The sequence below is a fragment of the Pavona decussata genome, unplaced genomic scaffold (assembly GCF_977016875.1).
Source record: "Pavona decussata unplaced genomic scaffold, jaPavDecu1.1 SCAFFOLD_245, whole genome shotgun sequence".
Classification (NCBI taxonomy): domain Eukaryota; kingdom Metazoa; phylum Cnidaria; class Anthozoa; order Scleractinia; family Agariciidae; genus Pavona; species Pavona decussata.
This window is the reverse complement of record NW_028145650.1, coordinates 1,091,765-1,113,714: the sequence shown is the minus strand read 5'-3', so window position 1 is coordinate 1,113,714 and position 21,950 is coordinate 1,091,765. Positions and strand designations below refer to the sequence as shown.

Sequence of the window (21,950 nt, the reverse complement as noted above, 5' to 3'; positions counted from 1 at the left end):
CGTATGCTAAGTTTGAAGTTTTTAGAACTTTTCTGCACGTCTTTATAAGCGACTTTGGGATTTTGCACGCAAACAATTATGGGTAGATGTATCAATCGCCATTTTTTCGGTGCGGTGGATTGGTGCTATTGAGGGTGGAATTACGTCACAAAGTATACGTAGCTTACCAGATTGCTCCAATATGTTAACTCTGGAGTTTCTTTCCAAGATTGGTGTTGTGTTAGGGTTAGATGCTGGCGTTTCTCGTGTCTTAGAAGGAAACTGGCTTTTGTCACGAAATTTCCGAAAGGCATCTTGAACCTAAAGAAGACGTATTTGTACATGTTAACTGTACTGCGTTTTCTCTCTAAAGCACTGGCGATTCTGTATTATGAGTGCTGAATCTACGGAACTTTCACAATTCCGGCTAAACTGGAATTCAAATATAGCGCTAAATGCGTGCGCGCTGCCATCCCCTCAATGTTCAGCCAAACAATTTCTTGATCTTTGGACTTGTTAAGACATTGTTACCACTGACTGAGATGAGGCACAGCACTGTGGAAGAAGGGATGGGTTGGATGGTGGTAAACCTTTTACGGAGCCTTTCCTCTGTTGGCCGGGATCGAAATCTTCCCGCACCAATTTTAAAAATATCTCATTTTTTTAGCACATAACTTTGCGATTTTTCCTGAAATTATGTGGGAACAATTTGGTTTAAACGTCACTGCTCGAGGCATTTGAAATCAACAGTACAATCATATTTTGCCAGGCAGGTTTTTCACTTTTATAAACATTATTAACTTTTCGTGGTGATCACAGTAGTCTTGTGTTGGTTTCGATTACCTTTTGGTTAGTTTTGATCTTATTGTCATCTTTTTTTTGTCTGTTAATGTTTTTTGTTTTTGAAGTCTTGGAAAAATCAAGAAATCCAACATGGCAGATCCAAGATGGCCGCATCGCTTTTCCTAAATTATATAACCAAATATGACATAATCGGACCACAAATACAAAGGAACACTTCTGAACATACTATATCCCTATAAGTCCATTATCATCATCTTAATACCTTCGAGTTACGTTCGCGCGTAGAGTACCGAACTTGTCATGTATAGCAACATCGTATTTATTTAAATTACTTGATTTTTAGTGAATAGCAACAGTTCATGCTATAATGCGGGAAACAAAAGTCTGCTTATTTTAGTTTATTACCTGGTCGTCAAGAACGCAATGAAAAATGAAGAACGCAACTCCCTGTAAAAGCAAATAAAATAGAGAACGTTTAATGTCTACCCAAAAGCACTCGTGATATAATTATATTATAGATTTGAATTAATTACAACAATTTATCAGAAATAAGAAAGGTGTAACTGATGTGTGAAGAGAAAAAATTGAGCTTAAGCTCTTCAGATAGTTTAGAGATGTTTGAAAAACGGTAAAGGAATTTGTTCAGATCATCTTAGTTATCGTCGTTAAACTAAAAAAAAAAAAAAAAAAACTATTCTCCTAACTAGTTTCGAGGGCCATCCGATCTACCACAATAAATTAAAATGCGAAAATCTTCCGAAGTTTTCTGAGCCGGCATGCTAAAACTAAATGATTAAACTATCAGCTTTACCTGAGTAGAGCTAAGCAAAATAAACAGGTATCCCACGGCATAGTGGAACTCAACAAAGAAGCCCACCAACCACGTGACACCCAGCAAGGGAAGAAGGGCAATAATGCTCCTTAGACCTCTCCTGTGAAAAAATAAAGGAAAGGTATGCATTGAATACGGTGTTTACGCTTGTTCCTACCCTGCGAGGGGAGGTTCCTTGGTCGCCCTAGTGCCGACGGGTAAGCAATCAACCACTGTCAACATCTCATCGGTACATTTATTAATTGGATGCAACTTCGAGCACAATCCTGGGCGAATAAATTAGAAATATTTGTTTCTAACTGGCTGTTAACCGATTCAATGCTTACGCATGCTGTTTCAAAAATTACGCGTCCTGTAATACTCTTGCAAGCGAGATGCACGCGTCAGATTTAAAAAGTTTACCAGGCAAATTTTGCATATAAGGGGCTAGGAGACATGTGAGGCGTACTCCCCTCAAAAGGGTTTTACCGTAAAAGAGGAAAAACTGTCGCTAACGTCTCTTGGTTTCACATTGTAAAGTCCAGTTAATGTCGAGTAACATGTCAACAAAGTTCATTCCTAAAAAGTGTAACCTTACCTTGTAGCAGTCACGTGATTGTTGGCATATTTGGAGGCTATCTTTCCAAAGATCACACGAAGGAGAATCACAAACAACACTAAATTTACCTGGAGAAAAAAAAAGCAAAACAAAATATTAATTTGTTACATTGAGGAAAAAAGATAATTTACAATTCAACTGCAAAGTTGATGCGAGTGAACAAATATGGGTGAAAACAGGTTGTCCTTCCTCCTCGTTTCAACGTGTTTATTCACAAACCCAAAGATTTTAGCTTTAATTAGAAACACGTGTTTTACAACTCCGTCCGGTTTTTTTTTTGTTTTTTGAAATTGTTAGAGTTTGCTTTTTTTTTTGTTACAAAAAATATTGACCGGCGTACAGTCAGTCTATTGAGTTTTCTTACCACAAGTATGACCAAGACTGGTCCTTTATAAATCCACAGGCTTCCGTTAATCCAGCATCTAAAGAAATAGAGTGACACTCGGGTGAATTTAAACATCCAGCACAGATTATATTAGTAAATGAAATAATTAAACGTTGTAAACGTTAAATCAAGTTTACTCTCGGGCGCTTGGTACCGCTTTTGCGTCAGTGCACATATCGGCAAAGTTGGTGGACATTCAAATGAAAGATGTCCAGTAGTACTTCATGAAGTAAAAAGCTGAAGTGGCACGCGTGCCGCAGGTGGCGAACTTGCCCAGAGCTTTAAGGGGAAGTGCCACGGTTTTTTAACTCTTTTGTTAAAATGGTGAAATGAGATCTTCACTTAGGGACCGTTCATTTTTTATGAGCATGGGGGGGGGGGGGGGGATTTAGGGGGGGGGCACGAGAAAAAAAATGGCACTAAAGGGGGGGCTACCAAAAACAAATTTAGTGAAAGAGGGGGGGGGGGGGGGGGTCACCAGCAATAATTGGCTAGTAGGGAAAATTGAAAGTGGCTCAACACAGAAACAGATGAAGAAATTGAATATTATTTCAATTTTATTTAATACGATTTTCCTAACCACTTTTAATTTGTTTTACATACTGAGGTCGAAATCTGCATTTCATATTAACAACAACTGAGGAAATGAAGCATATCTGTTGGAAAAGCAATAATGAATATAAACTGAAGTAGACACCTATGTTTGTACAAGTTCAAATTAATATAAAAACGTAACAGTCTCACTACTGAATCATCCGTGGGGGAGTAGTTTTCTATTAAGTGGTTGTACTCAGAACTATATCAATAGATTGTTTAATGTTCTGTTTAATAGTACTCACTTTTATAAAGACTGTTGATTAGTAAATTATTTGAACCCAGGAGTATCAGTAGACTCAGTGGTATGCCTAGTGTGAACATCCAGATTAGTTTTTAATAATAGAACTGTTGTTGGTGACTTCAGTTGACGGTAAATCTGAGCCGTAGGCCATCTTCAGAAAAGCTTGTAACTGTCATTTTTAATAGCAGTACTTTAATATCCAGGCGTGTAGGAGGGGGGGTTTCGAGGGGTTCGAACGAACCCCCTTTGAAGATCAATAATCGTGGAAGAAAAAGCACAATGAGGAGGTTGAACAACTACATAAGGTGTACCATGCGAGAGAGAAGAATGTCCGCCCTGGTTCTAAATGCATATCAAATATGATATGCCTGTCAATCTTGACGAGATAGTCAATTTGCTTGAAGGCCTACACCCGAGAATGATGCAGTTTACCAGCTTGGTGTATGACTATCAGCAGATCGAATAGCTATCAGAACTTGAGATTTTCAAAAATTTCCGGCGGAGCATGCCCCCGGACCCCCCTAGTAAGAGCGCCTCCGGCGCTCAACAAACACCCTTATCTAACCCTTACCTACGCGCCTGATGTCTGTGTGTCCGCTGTTTTTTTTCTGTTTAATATGACTCGTAATCGTTGATTGGTATGCTTCGATCCGTATTTTGTTAGTCAGATCTGTACGTGTAGTAATTGTTTCTACTCAAAGGGGAGTAATTTCACGTTAAACATTTGCTTGATTAATTTTTATAGTTCCTCTAAGAATCTTAATGGAAATTTAGGGCTTGCCGTTGCCGTAAACGTGTTGCTATCTATAGAACGTTTTATTTAAACTAGAGAAATCTTTCCCTAAGCAGAGAACGGTAACTTTTTAATGGTACTGTAAAGAAATCACAGTAACAATTACGTTTATCTTTGATATAAACAGTACATAAGCGTTTTGCTAAAGTTAGGAGTATGATTTGTTTCTGGTTGGGCGGGAGGGGGGGGGGGGTCATCAGAAAAAAATAGTTTCTGCTTGGGGGGGGGGGCATGTGGAAAAAAATTGCATGCTAGGGGGGGTCATACAATTTCGTAGTGGCAATTAACCAAATCCCACCAGCCCCCCCATGCTCATAAAAAATGAACGGTCCTTCAGTAGCTACAAAACAGTTCTAGAATGACGAGAGGAAAGAAATTAACTCAATTCGTTAAAGGAACAACTCGTTATCCGTTCTAGCGCATTTTGGAAACAATGCCGGCGACAACTTGAAAAACGCTAGTCTAACATTTTTCAAGTTTCAATTCAATCCGACCTACTCTGTATCTGAACAGAGGCACTAATCGACAGTGTTATTGCACTGGGGTGATAATTAATCTATAACAGAACTGGACGATTATGTTTCTTTTGACAGACAAACATTTCTGGGTTTTGAAATGACATCACATTCGTGTGATACTTCCTCTTTAACATTAATCGGCTTTCGAACAACCCGGCATAGGCCTCGAATCGGCGACCTTCAGATGTAGTCATTTGTGTTTTTCCAAAAACGCCTATAAACATTTTCCTTGGAAATTTGTTAGCTGTACATCTGAATCCTGAATTAGGCTTATGCAAAATTTTTCTTGGCCATTGCTCGGCAAGTAGAGGAAAGTGCTAGTGTGGAGAATTGATATGATAACCTAGCGTAAGGAACAAAACAGTCTTACCTTGTCCGCTCGACTTCAGCAGTCAGTTTTAGTGCTCCACACGTGACGTCAGTGGTCGGTGTTTTACTCATGTCAAACGTGCTGGGTCTGATTGCAGCTACTAATCCCACAATGACTGCTGGGATTCCTGAAAGATGGAAACGCTAGAATAATCACCTTGTGAAGGCCGGAATACATCACATATGTATGAAACAACGTTTCATGAGGAAATTAATCCACAAAAGGTTATTGAGACAATGGAGCCACTAGTGACAAAGGAGCCTGTATTGGAAATAGGAAATTGAGCATTACCAACGGCGGAAAATAGTCACGTGACCATGGTTTTCCCACGTTTGCCGTTTGTTGTCTGCCTTTCTATACAAAAGCGCGCAGTTTCGCGTTAGACACAAAATCGAGAATTATCTTGTATTATACTCATGTATTTACTAATTCTTTGACAAAACGTAAATGGGAATCTGACATTTGTCTATTTCTCGTAAACGCTAAGGCGCATCCTTTAGTCATAGCGTCCATCTTTACCTTCTTAGGCAGGAAATTACCGAAGCAGAAAACAAACGAAGAAATGCCCCAAATCCCCAAAAGTTTTATTGACCGGGGATTCAGATACCTGTCATGCTAAGAAAGATTCCGAAATTTGACCACCTTGGAAAGTCAGCATCAACCGAATATACTTCACAAAACAAATATTAGCCCATTTCTTCTTACCCCATCCTATTAACAGGTACACAACGTATTGTTTTTTCACTGAGAAGACTCTGACCAGCTTGATGTAGAGGTTAATGCCTTCCACCAACATCCATGTGAATACCGCAGTGGAAAGATAGTGCTGGATAACTGCGACAGCAGAACAAAGGGCCTAAAGAAAGAAAGTGTCTAGTTAGAAGGACAGCTGAGACAAGAGCCAGAATGACTTTGATTGAGAACAAGGAGGGGATAGGAAAGCCACCTTAGGTTCTGGATTAGAAGGTTGTCTTTGAAACAAATGATGCTCGCATCGTGTCCTTAAGAAGGGTCACTTTTCTTATTTCTTTCTATCTCCAAATGGATACCTGCGAATGTTTGAAGGGCGTTCTGCGATAGAATAGTTTGCTACTAACCTATTTTAGCGAAGACACAATCTGACTTTAATGTGAAGGCTTACTGATTCTTTCAGCCTTAGAAATCCACTGACTTGCTGAAAACCGCTAAACCGGTTTCACGTCGTAAACAGTTCAAGTGCAAAGAAGATTTCTCCCCAGTTACAAAAACGTTACAGAACTTTGATCAACGCAAACGTTTTGAATATGACTCGTTTGTCAATATAGCTTCTCTGCATGCACTTACCGCATGTTCCTGTCTCGTTGCAAAAGAGGTTTTGTCCAAAACAAACACGAGATTTCCAACTCCAAGCGAGAACTGGAGACTTTTGTGTATGAAAAGCCGCTCGGACTTTTTCAACCTGTGGAACGGGAGTTTCATTTTTATCATTCCCTGGCGTGTCTACTGATATACCCTAGCAGGTAACAATAAGCCTTGGGATTTATATTCACACCCCTCAGAATGTTGTTGCTGTTCTTTTTCAGTCCCAGCTTTTAAGCACCCACTCATATATAAAGTTCCTCCAGTCTTACCACCATCCCCTCCCCCGCTTTCGTAAATAAGCACACCTTTCAGACAATGGCCTCCACTGGTAAAAGATCCGACTTCCATGCATATATAAACTCCCCTGGTAATTATAAATAACCTCCAGACTTCCCAAATTAAAGGCCCCCAGGTCCAAATAAAATCTCCCCTGACAGTAAGTCGCTATTCCCAGATATAATCTCCCCAGGTTATCAACGCCCCTCAGATACAAGTATGTTTGAGCCCCCCCCCCCCCCTCTCTGATATAAGCTCCCCTGGTAAAAAGACTTCCCCGTGGTATAAACCCTTCTCCCTCCAACAAAGTTGTATCAGTCCAGAGCCGTAATAACTGGCCGCTCACCTCAAGACGGTTAGTAGTACGAGAGCGAGAACAACTGCTGCTATGGAAATACAAAGTAAAACTAATTCCATGTCGCTCTGAATTTTCTCGTGCTTCAGGTATTCCTTTGAAACACCTGTATCGTATAAGAAAACTCCCTTTTCCTGAAAATAGAAATAACAATAATTTGTAAGAGAATGAAAGTAAATGCAGTATAGAGGAGTCTCACGGCAGCCATATTTGAGGTACTATAAAAAAAGATTTTCCTTTGGGAAATAAATTTTATTTTCGTGCAAATGTTCACATGTAACTTATTAAAAGTTGATGAATTTACCAAACTCATTGGTAAATGTTATGGTATTTTCACCCGTACTGTAGCAGTGGCAACCTTTAGATTACAGCTAAACAGCCAAATTACATAATATTTACAGTACCCATACTACCTTTCGGTATTTTCGTGTATAGTTGAAATAGCTGCATTTGTATTGGCTGAATCTTAATCAATTAAACAACAACAACAACAACAACAAAAAAAAACATTCGCACACATGTTATGTCTTTATGATCATTATTCTTTCTTTTAAAGTGATCGAACAAAGAATCGAATAAATACTTTCAATTCAAAGTTCAAAGTGGTTCAAACTTCTGAATCTGGGGATAAAAACCTCAAGTCTGACGAGACTACTCAAATTAAATGAAAGCTACTGAACAATACTTTCCCGTGGTGCTGTTTATTGCGCTCTACAAGGCTGATTTAACTTTTAAGTCTGTGGATGAAATTCTGAAATTTGACCATTCAGATGAAAGTTGGTGAAAACTATTTCTTACGTTACTGCATTTGCGCTCACATTATTTTCCAAATATTCCGGAATTTCCACATTTTATAGAGTTTTCCATGCCACCATTATTGACTGAGTAAGTCTCAAGACCTTACTTTCACTGGACTTGAACTAGCGGGAGTATCGTATTGTTACCTCATCAAACATCACCCTGGTGCAGTTATTTTCCCTCAGACGATCGTTTATTTGCTTATTAGTCAGATCATTTGTCTGTAGATAGCAAAATAAATAAATAAATAAATAAAATAAATAGACCTACAATTTATCAGATAGGTCATTTCTGAGTTGCTTTGACCCTTATCATGAAAGCGAGGCTAAGTGCAAAGTTTTTAATTATGAAAATTAGTTTTCATTCATATGCCAACAAAAGTAATTTCCACATGAAGACGTTTTGCACTTAGCCTCGGAAGTGGCCAATTCCGATAATCCTCCCTTTGGGGCGAAGAGAACCAATAAAGACTAGCTGGAAAAGGGGTAGATGCCATGTTTCTAATACGTCTGAACATTTTTAAATCTATTTTCTCTGAAACATTCCAAGTTATCTATAGAAATTCAGGTGAATTCGGTATAAATCCAAACAAGTATCAAATTAGTTTTAGCAACCCGGCCGCGGACATTCCGAGGGCAGCGGCCGTTTTTTAAAACCACGAGTTTATATTTCTTCATTCTTTTCGTTATTATTTGAACCCTTTCAGATTTCTCTTGCTAACAAAGATTCGTATCGCTGATCTCTATTAAGACAAATTGAACTGCCTTAAGGTCCAAAATTGTGGTTCATGTTGTCGATAAAAACCTAGGATTAGTTATCCTCCTCGTTGTTTTTCAGGCCACATTGTAAGAAATGCACCAAGATACTTAATGCTACCAAACTACCAACCTTGTTGAATAGGCATTTACAGGACATTTGTATACTTATGTATAAGGTAAACTTATATGTCCAAACAGCATCTGTACTATTTTTAGCGACCACACTTCTGGATATAACCTTAGGCAATCAGATTTTTCTATTCCTACTGATAACACTCTGCGCGGTTCATTGGGCCCAAACTATGGGGAAAACTGTCCACGGCTGATAGATCTGGCAAGACACTCTAAGCTTTCAAAAGCCGTATCCGGACAAAAGATCTTACCGATATAATGGACACCGGCTGCAAGGGCTGTACCCTCTGCTCCACGTAATGTTTTATTTTTTCAACTACAAATTTTAGATTTTATCGTAGATTTTAAAGACTAGATTTTAGATTTTAGATTCTATTTTTGTATCTGATATTTACGCACACTTATACAGTATTACTGGTATTACTACTATCGTTAGTTAGTTTTAAGTTGTGTCCCCTAATTAGTATGGGTGTTGTCCCAGGTTACAAGGCTTGACATCACCATCATCATCATCATCATCATCATCATCATCATCATCATCGTCATCATCATCATCATCATCATCATCATCGTCATCATCAATGGAATCGCAGAACCATTGTTCTGCCTATTTAACCTTTGATTAAGTTTATTTACAGATGAAAAGCAGTAGGGTTTGTATCAAAACAAGGTCACCTCACAGCCTCGTTTCCAATCCAAGGCCAGGTCACTAAGCATACACTTGTAAAATGGCCTATTTCCTCTCCCCACCCCCTCCGCTCCTCCATGCCCGTCTCTTACCACATTCTTTTGCGGTATCCTGGTATCGTTCGAGTTGGTGTTGTTATTTCTGGTAACATTGTTCTCGCTTGGGATAACAATTACTGCTGGTTTCTCGGTAACTGCTGGCACAAGCGGAGCCGTGTTTAACTGTAGATTCAGTTCTATTCTTGGTATTGCGAATACTGGTCCTGGCTCTGGTCTAAAGTTATCCGTCACGCTGGGCAGCGTTCTAAGAAATTAAACAATAAAATCATGTTTTAAATGTCCGTTGAATGTGATACATTTCTTCACACAAAATGTTTTCCGAGTCTGATTGGATTAACAATAACTTGTAGCTTTATAATTTACAAATCACTTCTGTTTAAGTGTCAATGTATTTAACGCCGAGCAGAATAATAACCATTTTTCAGCCCCGTATGTTACTGTACTCCTCAAGTTGCGTCAACATCCCAACCGGATAACAAAACAGCTATACTCACTCTCTGTCATCTTGAACATATCGGAATTGTAACGTCGAACCGACAAAATAAGCTTGTGTATCATTCGGTGCCTGGCGTAGGAACTCCAGGGCCTTTTCTGCCAGTAAATTTCGATCATAAGCCTAAGGAATGAGGAAGAAAACTGGCCTTAGTAAAAGCCTGAAAAATAGAGTTCGTATCTAACTCTCGGGACAGCTAGGCGTGCTTGCGCTCTCTCGTTCGATCGCCCTTCGGTATCGGCCGAAAGCAATAACAATCAGTAAAAGTGGCTATATTCGCGGACGAAAGGGTTAGTGGCTGTCAAAACATTCATCAGTCCCGTCCTCAAGGTCAAGAAGTCGTTTCGGGGAGCAGGTATAGGACGACAAGGCACTTCTAGGGTAAAGTGAATAGACTTGATTTATTTTTCATTGAAGAAAACAGAACTTAAATCCGTTTTCTTGGACTCTTTTAGCTTGTTTCAATGTTTTGTAGAAAATGGCTGCTCTCCTGAAGATTTTTAAGTTTGTGTCAGATTTCAGTTCATAGAAAGAACCTTGTAAACCTTGCCGTTTTCGAGATAACAGACGATAATTGCTTTGACCGGAAGGTTGGCACGTAACATGCGAGACTGAGGACGTGGATAGAAACATTGTTTAATGTCGGTGTTCTTGAATGCGAAAAGGACGAAAGAGTTTTATTATAGAAACGTTGCTTGCATCTGAGATTCTGGGGACATCTATTCGTGTTTGAGAAAAAGGTTGTTTTTTTACTTTGATTGCTTACAATAAATCGATATGGTATAATGGCTTACCAATTTTGCTTTGCAAAAGATATGAACGCCGTAGACAGGAGACGAGAGAACGGTGTCTAGGACGCTCTAAAAGTAAAAATAAATAAATAAGCAAGGAAATCAATAAAAAAAAGAAAAAAGAAAGAGACAGAAAAGTGAAAGAAAAAAACGAAAACTAAAGAAAGAAAGAAACAAACAAACAACGAACGAACAAAAAGATTACATAAGGCAATTTTAAGTTCATTAACTAAAAAAATACAACGTTTCATGTAGCAGTGAATATAACTGATTGCCACGCTGAATGTATATATACTTAACATTTACACACCTAGATTAACCCAAAATAAAAAATCTGAAATGTCGCCACATTTCCTTCAGTGCGTGCTGTCCTAAACCCCATACTTCTCGCCGGGCGAAGACGCCAAAACAACATAAAAACACTTAAATACATGTTATAAAATGATGTTCAGACATTGCATAATGGTCCATACATTGCAATACTGCAGGGCTGTGTCAGCATTTTGGTGAGTAATTGGTCTCAGTAAACGGGTTGTTGCGATGAAAAACAACTCTTTGTACAGGTCGTGGAACACTCTGGGGTTGGTGAATTCTTTTGCTTTGGCTGAATTCGCTAATTCGTCCGATACATTCCACAAGTTTGTTGTGTTCACACTTGTAATCTGGAATAAAAAAAATAACAATCCCTAAGTGACAGTAAAAGGAACAGTGAGTGTATTTTTAGAGAACATTAGAACACATGCATTTTACTCTTCATTTCGAAACACATTAAGCTCTAATGGAAGCAGGTTACGTGATCAATTGTCTAGAGCGCCGGATTTGAAATCCGTTTCGAGAGTTTAAGTCACTGCCCACTGCTCTTGGTGGTCCCGAGTTCAATTCTTCGGTCACGCCTGTAAACAGGTAAATGGCCTACTGTATGACTAGCTTGTGGTAGAAAGGTAAGCGCACTTCTACCATAAACAAGTCATTTACATTTTATAATCAAAGCAATCCCTAGCCCTGAGCTAGGCTGTGACTGTGAACTATGAAGTCCACTTTAAAATGAGGTTAAACAAGCAAGAAACCTTGATGTAAAGGGGACTTAAACTCATTACGGGACGCCAGAAAAACAGGAAGCGGGATTTTAGAGGTGGCAGAAAGCAGGAGAAATGTCTTGTATCTAAAACTCCATAAGAGGCGAACACCACTGAGCAAGGGGATTCAACCGTAAAATTTGGAGAAACGGAACGTACATTAGGAACATAGGTATACACACTCCCTCTCATTTATTTTGAATGGTTTTAAAACGTTTGTGGCGGAGAGGAACATGACAGCCTAAAATACCGTGATCATGAAAGGTTTGGACTGAGTAATATTTCTTCCGCTGATAAACAGTGACGTTAAACTCACTTTCTTCTTGAAGTACTCCACCAGGGCCTTCCTCTCGCAATAGCAAGTAGTGTTGTGAAGCCAAAATGTGTTAAAATAGCCTTGGGTGCAGTTACTACCAAATGTTCCTAGTGGATGACGGACAAAGAAAGCTGAACGTTAGATCAACTGCTGTTGTTACAACATTTTAAATAATTTGCGGTACCCTTTGTTTTTTATGATATTACTTTTTTTAGTCTGATATCGCGTAAATGTAAATGTAAATATAATTTAAATTATCATGTCACTCTTCAAAATGTGATTTCAATGACTCTAGAAACTGCTACTTTGCTGGTAGAGTGATCTCACAGTGCCTATCGATTTCCATTCACTAAGCAGTAAGAAATCTTGCGTGGGAGGGGCTCAATGGGTGTCAACTTAAATGGACCCAGGATTGATAAAACAGCATTTTTTTTTTCAATATTACTGAGTGTACATTAAGGTACACTGAGGTCGAAAATGATCACCAAATAGGACGGGAATTGCAAAAGTGTTACTTGAAATATAAGTATTCTCACTCGAAACCGAGATTCATGCGCTTGTAAGCTAGTATGGAGGAAGTTTTGTTAAAAATCTAATTTTAACAAGTGTCCCAATTATTCTAGCCTGATTCTCCAGATGGTCCTAGGTCTCCCTTATTACAGGAGGTAGTGATAGAGAACCACCTCAGTCCATCAAGAATCAGGCTACTACCATTTATGAATGAGTAACTAGGCCTTTCATGGTACATTTATGACAATAAAAGTATGGGGATAAATAATAACAGTGATTCTCAGTAACCTGTCCATGTACGGTTGACTATTGAACACTGCTTTAAAACTTGTCTTCCCACTTGTGTTCTGTTCCAAAGAAATCCATGCGCCATCTCGTAAGGACAGTAATCTGAACAGCGTAAAAACAAAACAATCATTCAAATAGTGGACATGTTTTTCCGAATAAAAACTCATTTTTGAGGGGAAGTGAGAAAACTACTTCTACTAGGTCGAGCACACTCGCATATAACGTTGGATGAGTTCCTTCCGGTCCTAAACATAATCAGGGGTTTAAATCCCCAGCGGCACCCCTAAACCCGATCATAATACAAGTACCTCGACCCCCCCCCCTCCGGCCATGATCTAAGTTAGGATTTGATTAAATATCTAGACCTTAAAATTTTGAGAGTAATTTGCGATTGCCTTAATTTCCTTTTGTACTACGGCGCTCTGTGATTGGCCAAAAACTTGCGCCTTTACAAGGATGACTAAACCATTTGACTTTTCGAACACGTTTACCCACGCTTGGTGTCAGGAGAATTACAGAGTTTGTGGCTTTACAATACTCATACGAAATTAAACACTTACAGCTATCACAGTTCCTCTCGTCTGATGCGTCGTCGCATTCTTGTTTAATGTTGCATTTATCACTTAGTGATCTGATCTCATCGCCACTTTCACATAAGAAAAGTCCATTTTTTGATATTAAAGATAGTTCTCTGATCCCTAAAACCAAAAGAAACGGAAAATAATTGATTTAAACCTCAATATTCTTCCTTAATTCAAGTCTCCCTATAGGATGTCCCTAGCAGTCTCTTGTTCCCAGGGTCCTCTCTCTTCCTCCTTCGAGGACCCTGGAAACGAGGTTGACCCGCCATGTTTCTTGTATTGTATCACTTACTTTCAACTGATTTACAAGAATCGTAGTAAAAACAAAACCAACAACAACAAAAACCAAGAGAAGAGAAATTAACGTCACTGTTCAAAAATTATATTCTTCAGAGGGCTTCATAAACCAATTGGAACTAGATTAAGAACAAGCATGTTTCTTTCGACTACCAAACAGCTTAATTACTTGACAATGAACTCAAAACCGTCATATATGCACAAACCTGGTATCGCTCCTGTGCACGTCACTCGGGTGTTCTCGATATAGCAGCCAGGCCTCACTCTTTGATCGGTCGTGAGGCAGTAAAAATCCACGCCATTTTCTTTCCAGTGATCGCCGTCGTAATACAATTTACCATTCCATCTGCAAGCTTGATCATAGCAAACGTTTCTCTGTTAAATTTCGATTTTTACAGATCTTCGGTACAATTATTAATAGTCTATAACGTGCATTTTAGCACATGTACCCTTTATCTTGCTATTTTAACTAAATAAACAGCTATATCAGTCAACATTGTCAAATTTTAAGCCGTCCTGTCATGTAATTGGCCACGTGACAGAAAAACCATCAATAAGTTGTCAAAGAGATGTTAAACGGATTGGTCGGTGGCAATGGAGCGCGAGGCGGAGATGGTTAATAAAAGATTTTAAAAAACCACGCACGAATCAGGGGCAGCCAACGAGAGTATTTAAGCAAAATACTTCAAATATGGTTTCCTGTGTTCTTAGATCGTTTCATGGCCTTTTCAAATGCAACTTTGTTTAAGCTAACACAATTTGAACTCCTAAGGTTCTTAAGCTGAAAATGTAAGTCGCCGAACGTGTTTTAAAAGTAACGAAACCTTCTTCCCCGATTTTTTCAGATTATTTCAGGGCTAGGAGCCATTATTTCTGTACGGTGTTTGCTCAATACTCCATTCGGCCGATATTGTGAGCCGTTCTTTTTAGCTTTGGATCGTGGTCACAGATTGAACTAGGTCCTAAAATAATTCGAAGGACATTTTCCAATGTTTATTGTCAACTTTGTGTGTATTTCTTTGGTATAACAGTAACTCACCATTACAAACTCCTTTATTTGTCTTCATATATCTTGCCACATTGCATTCCGGTTGGTTGCAATGCGCCATGAAGTTCAGACTACTTGCAAGTTGATTCCTGTTAGGAGTTAGGTTCAGGAATGATACAAACACTACTTTCCTTGAGCACTGAATCTTGCCGCTTATGCATGAGCACCGCATGCAGGCACCAACAGACCACGTGGCCCCTTCAAAGTACTGGTTAGAATCCTCGTCTTGACACGTGACCTCTAATGATTAAATCAAACAAAAGGTGAGAATCAATGTTTTCAATAAAGAAAAATAAAACAAAAACAAAACAACACAAAACTAAAAACATAGGCTGCAGGCTATTTCAGTTTAATGCGAGAAGAAAAAAATTCACAATGATCAAATAAAGTTCGCATGATTTTTGTACATTAATATTTGAGGATGGCGGCAAAACTATACTCAGAAACCGCAACAGAATTCTGATTGCTTACTGAGGAGATCGCAAGGAATGCCAGTGAAGTAATAAGAACTCAATTGCTTTGAATTTGTAATAATAATTGAACTGAGTGGAGTGCAATTTGGTCTGAAATCATACGCGTGATTTCAAAATCAAACGAGCGCGTAGCGCGAGTTTGATTTGAAATCACAAGTATGATTTCAGACCAAAATTGCACGACACAAAGTTCAATTACCACTTTATTACACCTATTTTGAAATTACAGAGTTTTATTGTCAATATTACATTCTATTTTTCTTACTTTATTTCCATTTTGATGCGCTAAAGAAAGGATGCGATTTAGATAAAAAAAATGGTACAATTCAGGAATAAATCGCACTATTGATAGCCAATCAGATTGCAAGGATCACCAGTGATTTCAAAATGGGTGTAATAAATTCTTTTACGCATTCGTACATAACTTGTTTAATGTATATTGTTCAAATTACAATTACCTTATTGCATTAAAGATTAAGTATACTACAACCCGCAGGTAGCTTAGCCTAATCGTGGCGGGTTACTAGCTGGGTGATAACAATTAGCTGAAAGGGAATGAAAACTCCCTTATCTTTTTTCTAGATTAGTCTTCCTGTCTCAAAGCAATTAAAGATGTCAAAATAATAATATATTATTACCTGAGGAACAGTTCTGGATATAGAAATTTTGCAGGCAGTTGTTAGCGCCACTGCATTGTAAGTTTGATGATTCCAACTGACGGCCATTAGAACAAAAAGTAAGATTTCCTCTCATTTGATTTTTCATCTCCTGCAAAGCTGGAAAAAGACGAAAACTGTACCAAGCACTGCATTTGACACCGACGTTTGCATTGTGTTAAAGACTACAAAGGGCACCTAAGCCAAACCTTTGGTACTCTAATGACAGAGGATTGGTGAATTTGATTTTCAAACGCTGTTGTGGGCGAATAAGCCAACGACGCTAAGATGCATCCTAAAGGCTGGTTCTCATATAATCGCTACGATCGTTACGATCGCTGTGATCGCTGCAAAACTGATGCGACCAGCGATCCCAGCGATCATATGAGAATCGCTCTGTTCGGCGATCATAGCGATCTTAATGATCGTAGCGATCACAGCGATCACGATCTCTGACATAGTAAAATTTCTATCTCGACGATCGTAGCGATCGGTGTTGCGCGATCGTAGCGATCATAGTGATCAAAACGACCATATGAGAATTGGTTTCTGCAATCGTAGCAATCGTAGAGACTGGAAATATCCCACAAGTCATTACAACATTCGACTTTGTATCCCATAATTCAACACAAAAATGTAACTTCAGAAACATGTCAGCGATCGTAGCGATCATATGAGAATCAAAGCAATCGTTGCGATCGTTATCATTGCTGGGATTGCTGGTCGCATTTGGCAGTGATCATAGCGATCGTAACGATCGTAGCAATTATATGAGAACCAGCCTTGAGTACTGTTTCTGAACAATAGTATGCCATTATTCCAACAAATATGGGGTTTTGTTAAGAAACAATACCGGCTAGTAAGCAATAGTAAGGTACATCTAAACTTAGGACGGCTTCGTGAATGTGACCTCTGGGCTGAGTTGCTCGAAGCATGGTTAGCGCTAACCATTGGTTAAGAGGTATTAAAACCTATAAGTTGTCATGAGTAGTTAGATATTTGACGCTTTTGGAACACTTTTGAAAATATCACTGAATTCATACCTTTTTGGCCGCCATCTTGGATTTATGCATGACCTTGGGTTTTCAGCCTTTGAATTCAACACCTAACTCCTGCAACGGAGACGTCAAAAACCTAGAAACCTAAATCCTCGGTTTTTGAAAAACCTAAATTTTTATCCTCGGTTTCTCAAAAACCTAAATTTACGTTTTTCATAAATGACACCAAACTGACCCCCAACTCACAAACAATCATCGATTAAATCCAACCAACTCATCAATCGCTGATTTGAATGATGAATACAATATTTTTGAACACCAATTTGGATATAATTAACCTGTAATGAAGAAAAAAATAATCATAAATAATTCAAATTTATGGTTGTTGTGTGACTGGATGCCGTTACTGTCACGCGTGACGTTGTGTGACTTGTCACGAAAATGGACAAAACCCTGAACGTGGGGTGCTCGGTTGGCTGTTCACTTGCCTGGCCCCAGCCAGGTCTTTTTCCCGCCGCTGACAAGGCGGCTGTCCCTTCCCAGTTTACCTCTGGGATAGAGGTTGAGTCCTGGGACGAACTCTGAGCACCCCGCTGTAAACCAGTAGCGCCTGAGCGGGCTCACCCTGGAGGTACCGTCTACTGGAAGACATCCCACACTACTCAGTAATTCACCATCTGCACAAGCCGTTAAACAGGTTTCAGTCAGGGGCCAACTGACACCACCCTAAAGTTTCACCAGAGTTTGTGAACTAATATAATAATGGCCTGATTACCTATATATTACACTCAGTTCTGAAATTTTTACACTTGTGGTGCTATTTTTCTGTATATTGCGTAATATTGCTTGATTTGGATTAACACGCATGCGCTTTCGTGCATGTTCACGATGACACAACCCAAAGCGGACTGGACACTAGTTTGTTAATACACGTGTCGGCCATTTTGTCGCCATTTTGTGAAGAGCTTGTGTTTTCATGTTTATGGTTCCTGTTTTGGGATTTTTTGGACATTTATTTCTCCACTTTCATCGTTCTGATGTTTGTAGACGCTTCTTGAGGTAAGAATATCATTTATCTTGCACTTATCTTGCACACAACAATAGATTTTTTTATTGGATCGACTCGCTAACGAATATTCGTGAGGCCGTGAAATGAGCTTATTTATTTTTGCAAATCGACTAAATCCTTGATTGGGATCCAAGAATTAAAGGTATCATTGCATCCTTTTCACTTTATCAAAGCTTGTTTCTTCTTGTAATCTCTCCTGATGACTTTATCGATTCTGAATATCTCCTGTTTGGCTTTCAATAATTCTGGTTCATAAAAGCTGCCTTGTATCTCTTCATTATTGAGATCTTTCAGTTTATAAGTGATTGGATTCGTGTATTGTATTTTATCGATAATGAAGACCTCTTCTGACCAGTTTTCTGTATAACCTCGATCAAACAGCTTTCTTTTATACTTTGATATTCTAACCTTTTCACCAACTTGGAATTTTGCTTGGGATGACGATTGTGTTAAATTGCCAAATAGATTGAAGTAAACAGTCCCTTTATCCTTTTTCTTAGATGCTTCTGTCGGTGTCATTTTTATTGAACTGTGTTTAGTGTTATTATACTGCTTCAATATTTCAGGCAAAATATCCAGATACATTGTATTGCCTTGAGCAGTGAATCGTTTCCACATTTTATTTTTAATCGTTCGATTCCAGCGCTCAACAACTGATGACTTCTCTTCATTTTCAGTCGAATACAGTGTAATGTTATGTTTATTGAGCAAGTCTTTGAAATGTTTGTTGTAGAACTCTGAGCCTTTATCAGTCCACAGATACTTTGGTTTTCGACCCTCTTTGAATATGCTTTGTTATGCTTTAGTTATGGTCTCACCTTTTTTATCTTTTAATGGAACAATCCAACCGTATTTACTGAAAACATCTATAGTCATTAGAAGATACCTACTACCTTTATTCCATTTACTGAATTGTTGCATTTCAACAAGGTCAGCAGCCCATATTTCATCAATATTATTTACAATAACACGCCGCCGAGTAAAGTTACGTCTTATGGGTTTATGCAGCTCATTAGCTAATTTTTCTTGCCAGTTTTCCTCTTTACACGACGGCTTTTGACGTTTTTTGGAACCCCAAGACCCAGTTTCTGTTTTGTATTTATTGCATTTCTTGCCAACCAATGTCCCCATTGTCGTTCGGAATATGGAACAGCATCCAATGACTTTACCATCTTTTTGTCAGCTTTTAATTTACATTTTTTGTCATCTTTGCAGACTGAATAATCAACATCATGTTGCATGGCTATTGCATCTGTTTTGCCTGTTGGTTTATCATATATTTCCAATATTTGCCCTGTTTTGGGGTTATATTTGACTTGATTTTCCAAATCATTGTATGGACCAGTGTATTTATGACCAGGTAATACCCACCCAGCTTTGGGTTTTGGGAGCTTACCAATCATTTTGTGTATATCAATTGAACCACCGCTTTTGGGTCGTCCTTTGATTCCCTTTTCATACTCATCCCAATTTGGTGGGTGCCAACCAATTGCATCATAACTTGAGCATTTCGGTGTGTTGTGATATTTGCTTCCAATTTTTACCATGCTTTCACAAGGATAATCTTTGTATTTTTCTAATGTCTTTTTCCCAGCCTTGCCAGACCAAAATTGACTCGATAATATGCCAGTATCTGTGCTAAATGCACTTTTGGCAATGTCTCCAGATTTGTATCTATCAAAGACTTCCTTTGTTGATGGAATTAATGTTCCAACAACATCCATCGACTTCGATGCAACGTTGCCTGGTGTACCGAGTTGTTCCAAAATTGTATTCAAATTACCACCATCAAGTTCTTTTCGGTCAGTTTTGTACCTTCTTTTTGGCCTTACTTTGGTTGATAATTTATCAAACATCTCTGATCCAGTCTTTTGAACAAAAGGTGTTGCTTTAGAGATAGCATAATCAATAGCTTTTTTCTGCAATTTAGGGTTTCTGAGAGCTTCAGACCCATAATATCGACCCATTTCAACTGCTTTCTTTCCCATCCATGGTAATGCATGTTGAATTAACATATCAGCACCAGTTGATGCTAAAGTATCCATTATGCCCGCCCCTTCGAACGGGCTATTTAGTTTCCCTGTTTTTTAACAAATTTGGTTTTAGTTATACCACATTCAGCACATGTACAGAAGAACATGAGCCGATCATTTTTGGCTTGCTTGTAACCTGCAGGCTGAACACATTCAGTTTCTTTCTTTTGTTTAACACAATATGATTTGACCATTTTATATCACTATATTAGATTAATTATCATCAGAGTCAGACTCATAATCCGTCTCATAATCCTCTGACTCAGAATCTGTTACCAATGTACACCATAAACATAATTTTCCTGAAAATTCTGTGTATTCATCACACTCTTCACAATATCTTATATCAACCATTATACAAATTGATTAGATAATTTTTTAAAATATTGGATTATAAAATTATGATTGACACCTTGATTGTTCATGTAAAAATGTGCATTGTGGATTGTTTTCAATATACTTGTACCCTTTTGTCTCTCAAATAAATAATACAAACACCAATAGCCACATAATACTGAATCTCTTTCCTGGATTTCATCACCTGAATACATTAATCGTTTGCCACTTGTTGACATAAATTGCATAATTTCTTTTGGCATAATTAACCCAAAACTATCAAAATATTCTACATATTTGTCTCCGTTTCGATACGCAACCCAATGTGTACCTGGTCCAATCTGTGAATCCAGGTTAATGATACCAACTTCATCTTTTTTCATCTTTTGTGGTAGATTATCTCTGCTGTAAATGCCTCTGAAGTGTTTTATTTTGAGTTTTTTGACCCAATCAATGAGTTCAAAGTTACTGAGTGGTTTATTTATGAATTTCACAGAATGTCTCCGATTAATGGAATCCCCTTGAATGGACTGTTTTTGCCTAACAACAGACCTTTTCCTTTTTTTGTTTTTTTTTTCCCTTTGCCATATTAATCCCATGTACCGAAAAATGGAGGCGGCCTATAATTAACTGGTAGGACCAAACCACCATCTTTTTTGGTTGTGTTTGGAACAAAAACTGGGACCGATCTTCTGGATCTACTTCTATCCACCTGCAACCCTTTACCCATTAATGCATTCAAAACCATTGGAATGCCAATTGAAGCCAGTAAAGTACCCAAAAAACCTCCTGATTGTGTCTTAGTTGGTTTAATTACAATCTGTCCACCAGTATGTATTGCATTGACAATTTGCTTCTTTTGTGCTTCAGTGAGCCAATCTTTGTATTTCATTAATTGATCAATTTTATTTTGAGGAATGAGGAAACCACCAACTTGTCCTCTACCAAATATTTTATTGACTCCAACATTTGCAAGTCCAGAAAGTGCTCCAGTAGCTAATGGTCCAACTGCTTTTGCTGCCATTGGTAGTAATTTTGTGCCAATTTTGAATAATGATGACCAAAGACTGCCTCCTTGTTGTACAGCTTTTCGTATCTGTGTTTTGCTTATTTTAATATCTGCTCCAGTTTTGTTTTGCATTGCCTTTTTCAACCTATTTATTTGTGTATTGGTTAACATCAGCTGATCCGGACCAGTTAATTCAGAATTTGATAATCTTATTGTTATTGCTGAATTGTTTTTTAATGCTTTTGCTAGTTTATCTTTTTGCCCAATTGATAGGTTTACTCCATGTGAATGATAAGTTGTCATATCTTTTATATAACTAACGTTACATTAAAAATTTATTCCATTTATCGAAACAATAGTTTGCCATCTTTTTGAATGAGCTCAGCGTCTTGTTCATATAATGTCAATGCATAAACTGAATATGCAGTTGCAGTTGTGCCAGATAATTCATA

At 38.3% G+C, this 21,950-nt stretch overlaps 1 protein-coding gene across 1 annotated transcript in view; it reads right to left on the bottom strand.

Moving 5' to 3' along the window:
- Positions 1–21,950, bottom strand: part of LOC146457218 (uncharacterized) — a 52,408-nt gene that overhangs the window by 1,797 nt on the left and 28,661 nt on the right. Inside the window, exons 10-29 of the mRNA XM_085092233.1 lie at positions 16,036–16,173; positions 14,916–15,164; positions 14,083–14,229; positions 13,559–13,696; positions 12,999–13,100; positions 12,201–12,307; positions 11,282–11,470; positions 10,812–10,877; positions 10,019–10,140; positions 9,558–9,768; positions 8,034–8,108; positions 7,081–7,223; positions 6,441–6,555; positions 5,823–5,973; positions 5,118–5,244; positions 2,578–2,635; positions 2,193–2,281; positions 1,595–1,715; positions 1,189–1,230; positions 168–300 (exon numbers count right to left, since the gene is read on the bottom strand). Of these exons, the coding sequence (XP_084948359.1) occupies positions 168–300; positions 1,189–1,230; positions 1,595–1,715; positions 2,193–2,281; positions 2,578–2,635; positions 5,118–5,244; positions 5,823–5,973; positions 6,441–6,555; positions 7,081–7,223; positions 8,034–8,108; positions 9,558–9,768; positions 10,019–10,140; positions 10,812–10,877; positions 11,282–11,470; positions 12,201–12,307; positions 12,999–13,100; positions 13,559–13,696; positions 14,083–14,229; positions 14,916–15,164; positions 16,036–16,173 (2,523 nt within the window). The remainder of the gene's footprint in view (positions 1–167; positions 301–1,188; positions 1,231–1,594; positions 1,716–2,192; positions 2,282–2,577; positions 2,636–5,117; positions 5,245–5,822; positions 5,974–6,440; positions 6,556–7,080; positions 7,224–8,033; positions 8,109–9,557; positions 9,769–10,018; positions 10,141–10,811; positions 10,878–11,281; positions 11,471–12,200; positions 12,308–12,998; positions 13,101–13,558; positions 13,697–14,082; positions 14,230–14,915; positions 15,165–16,035; positions 16,174–21,950) is intronic.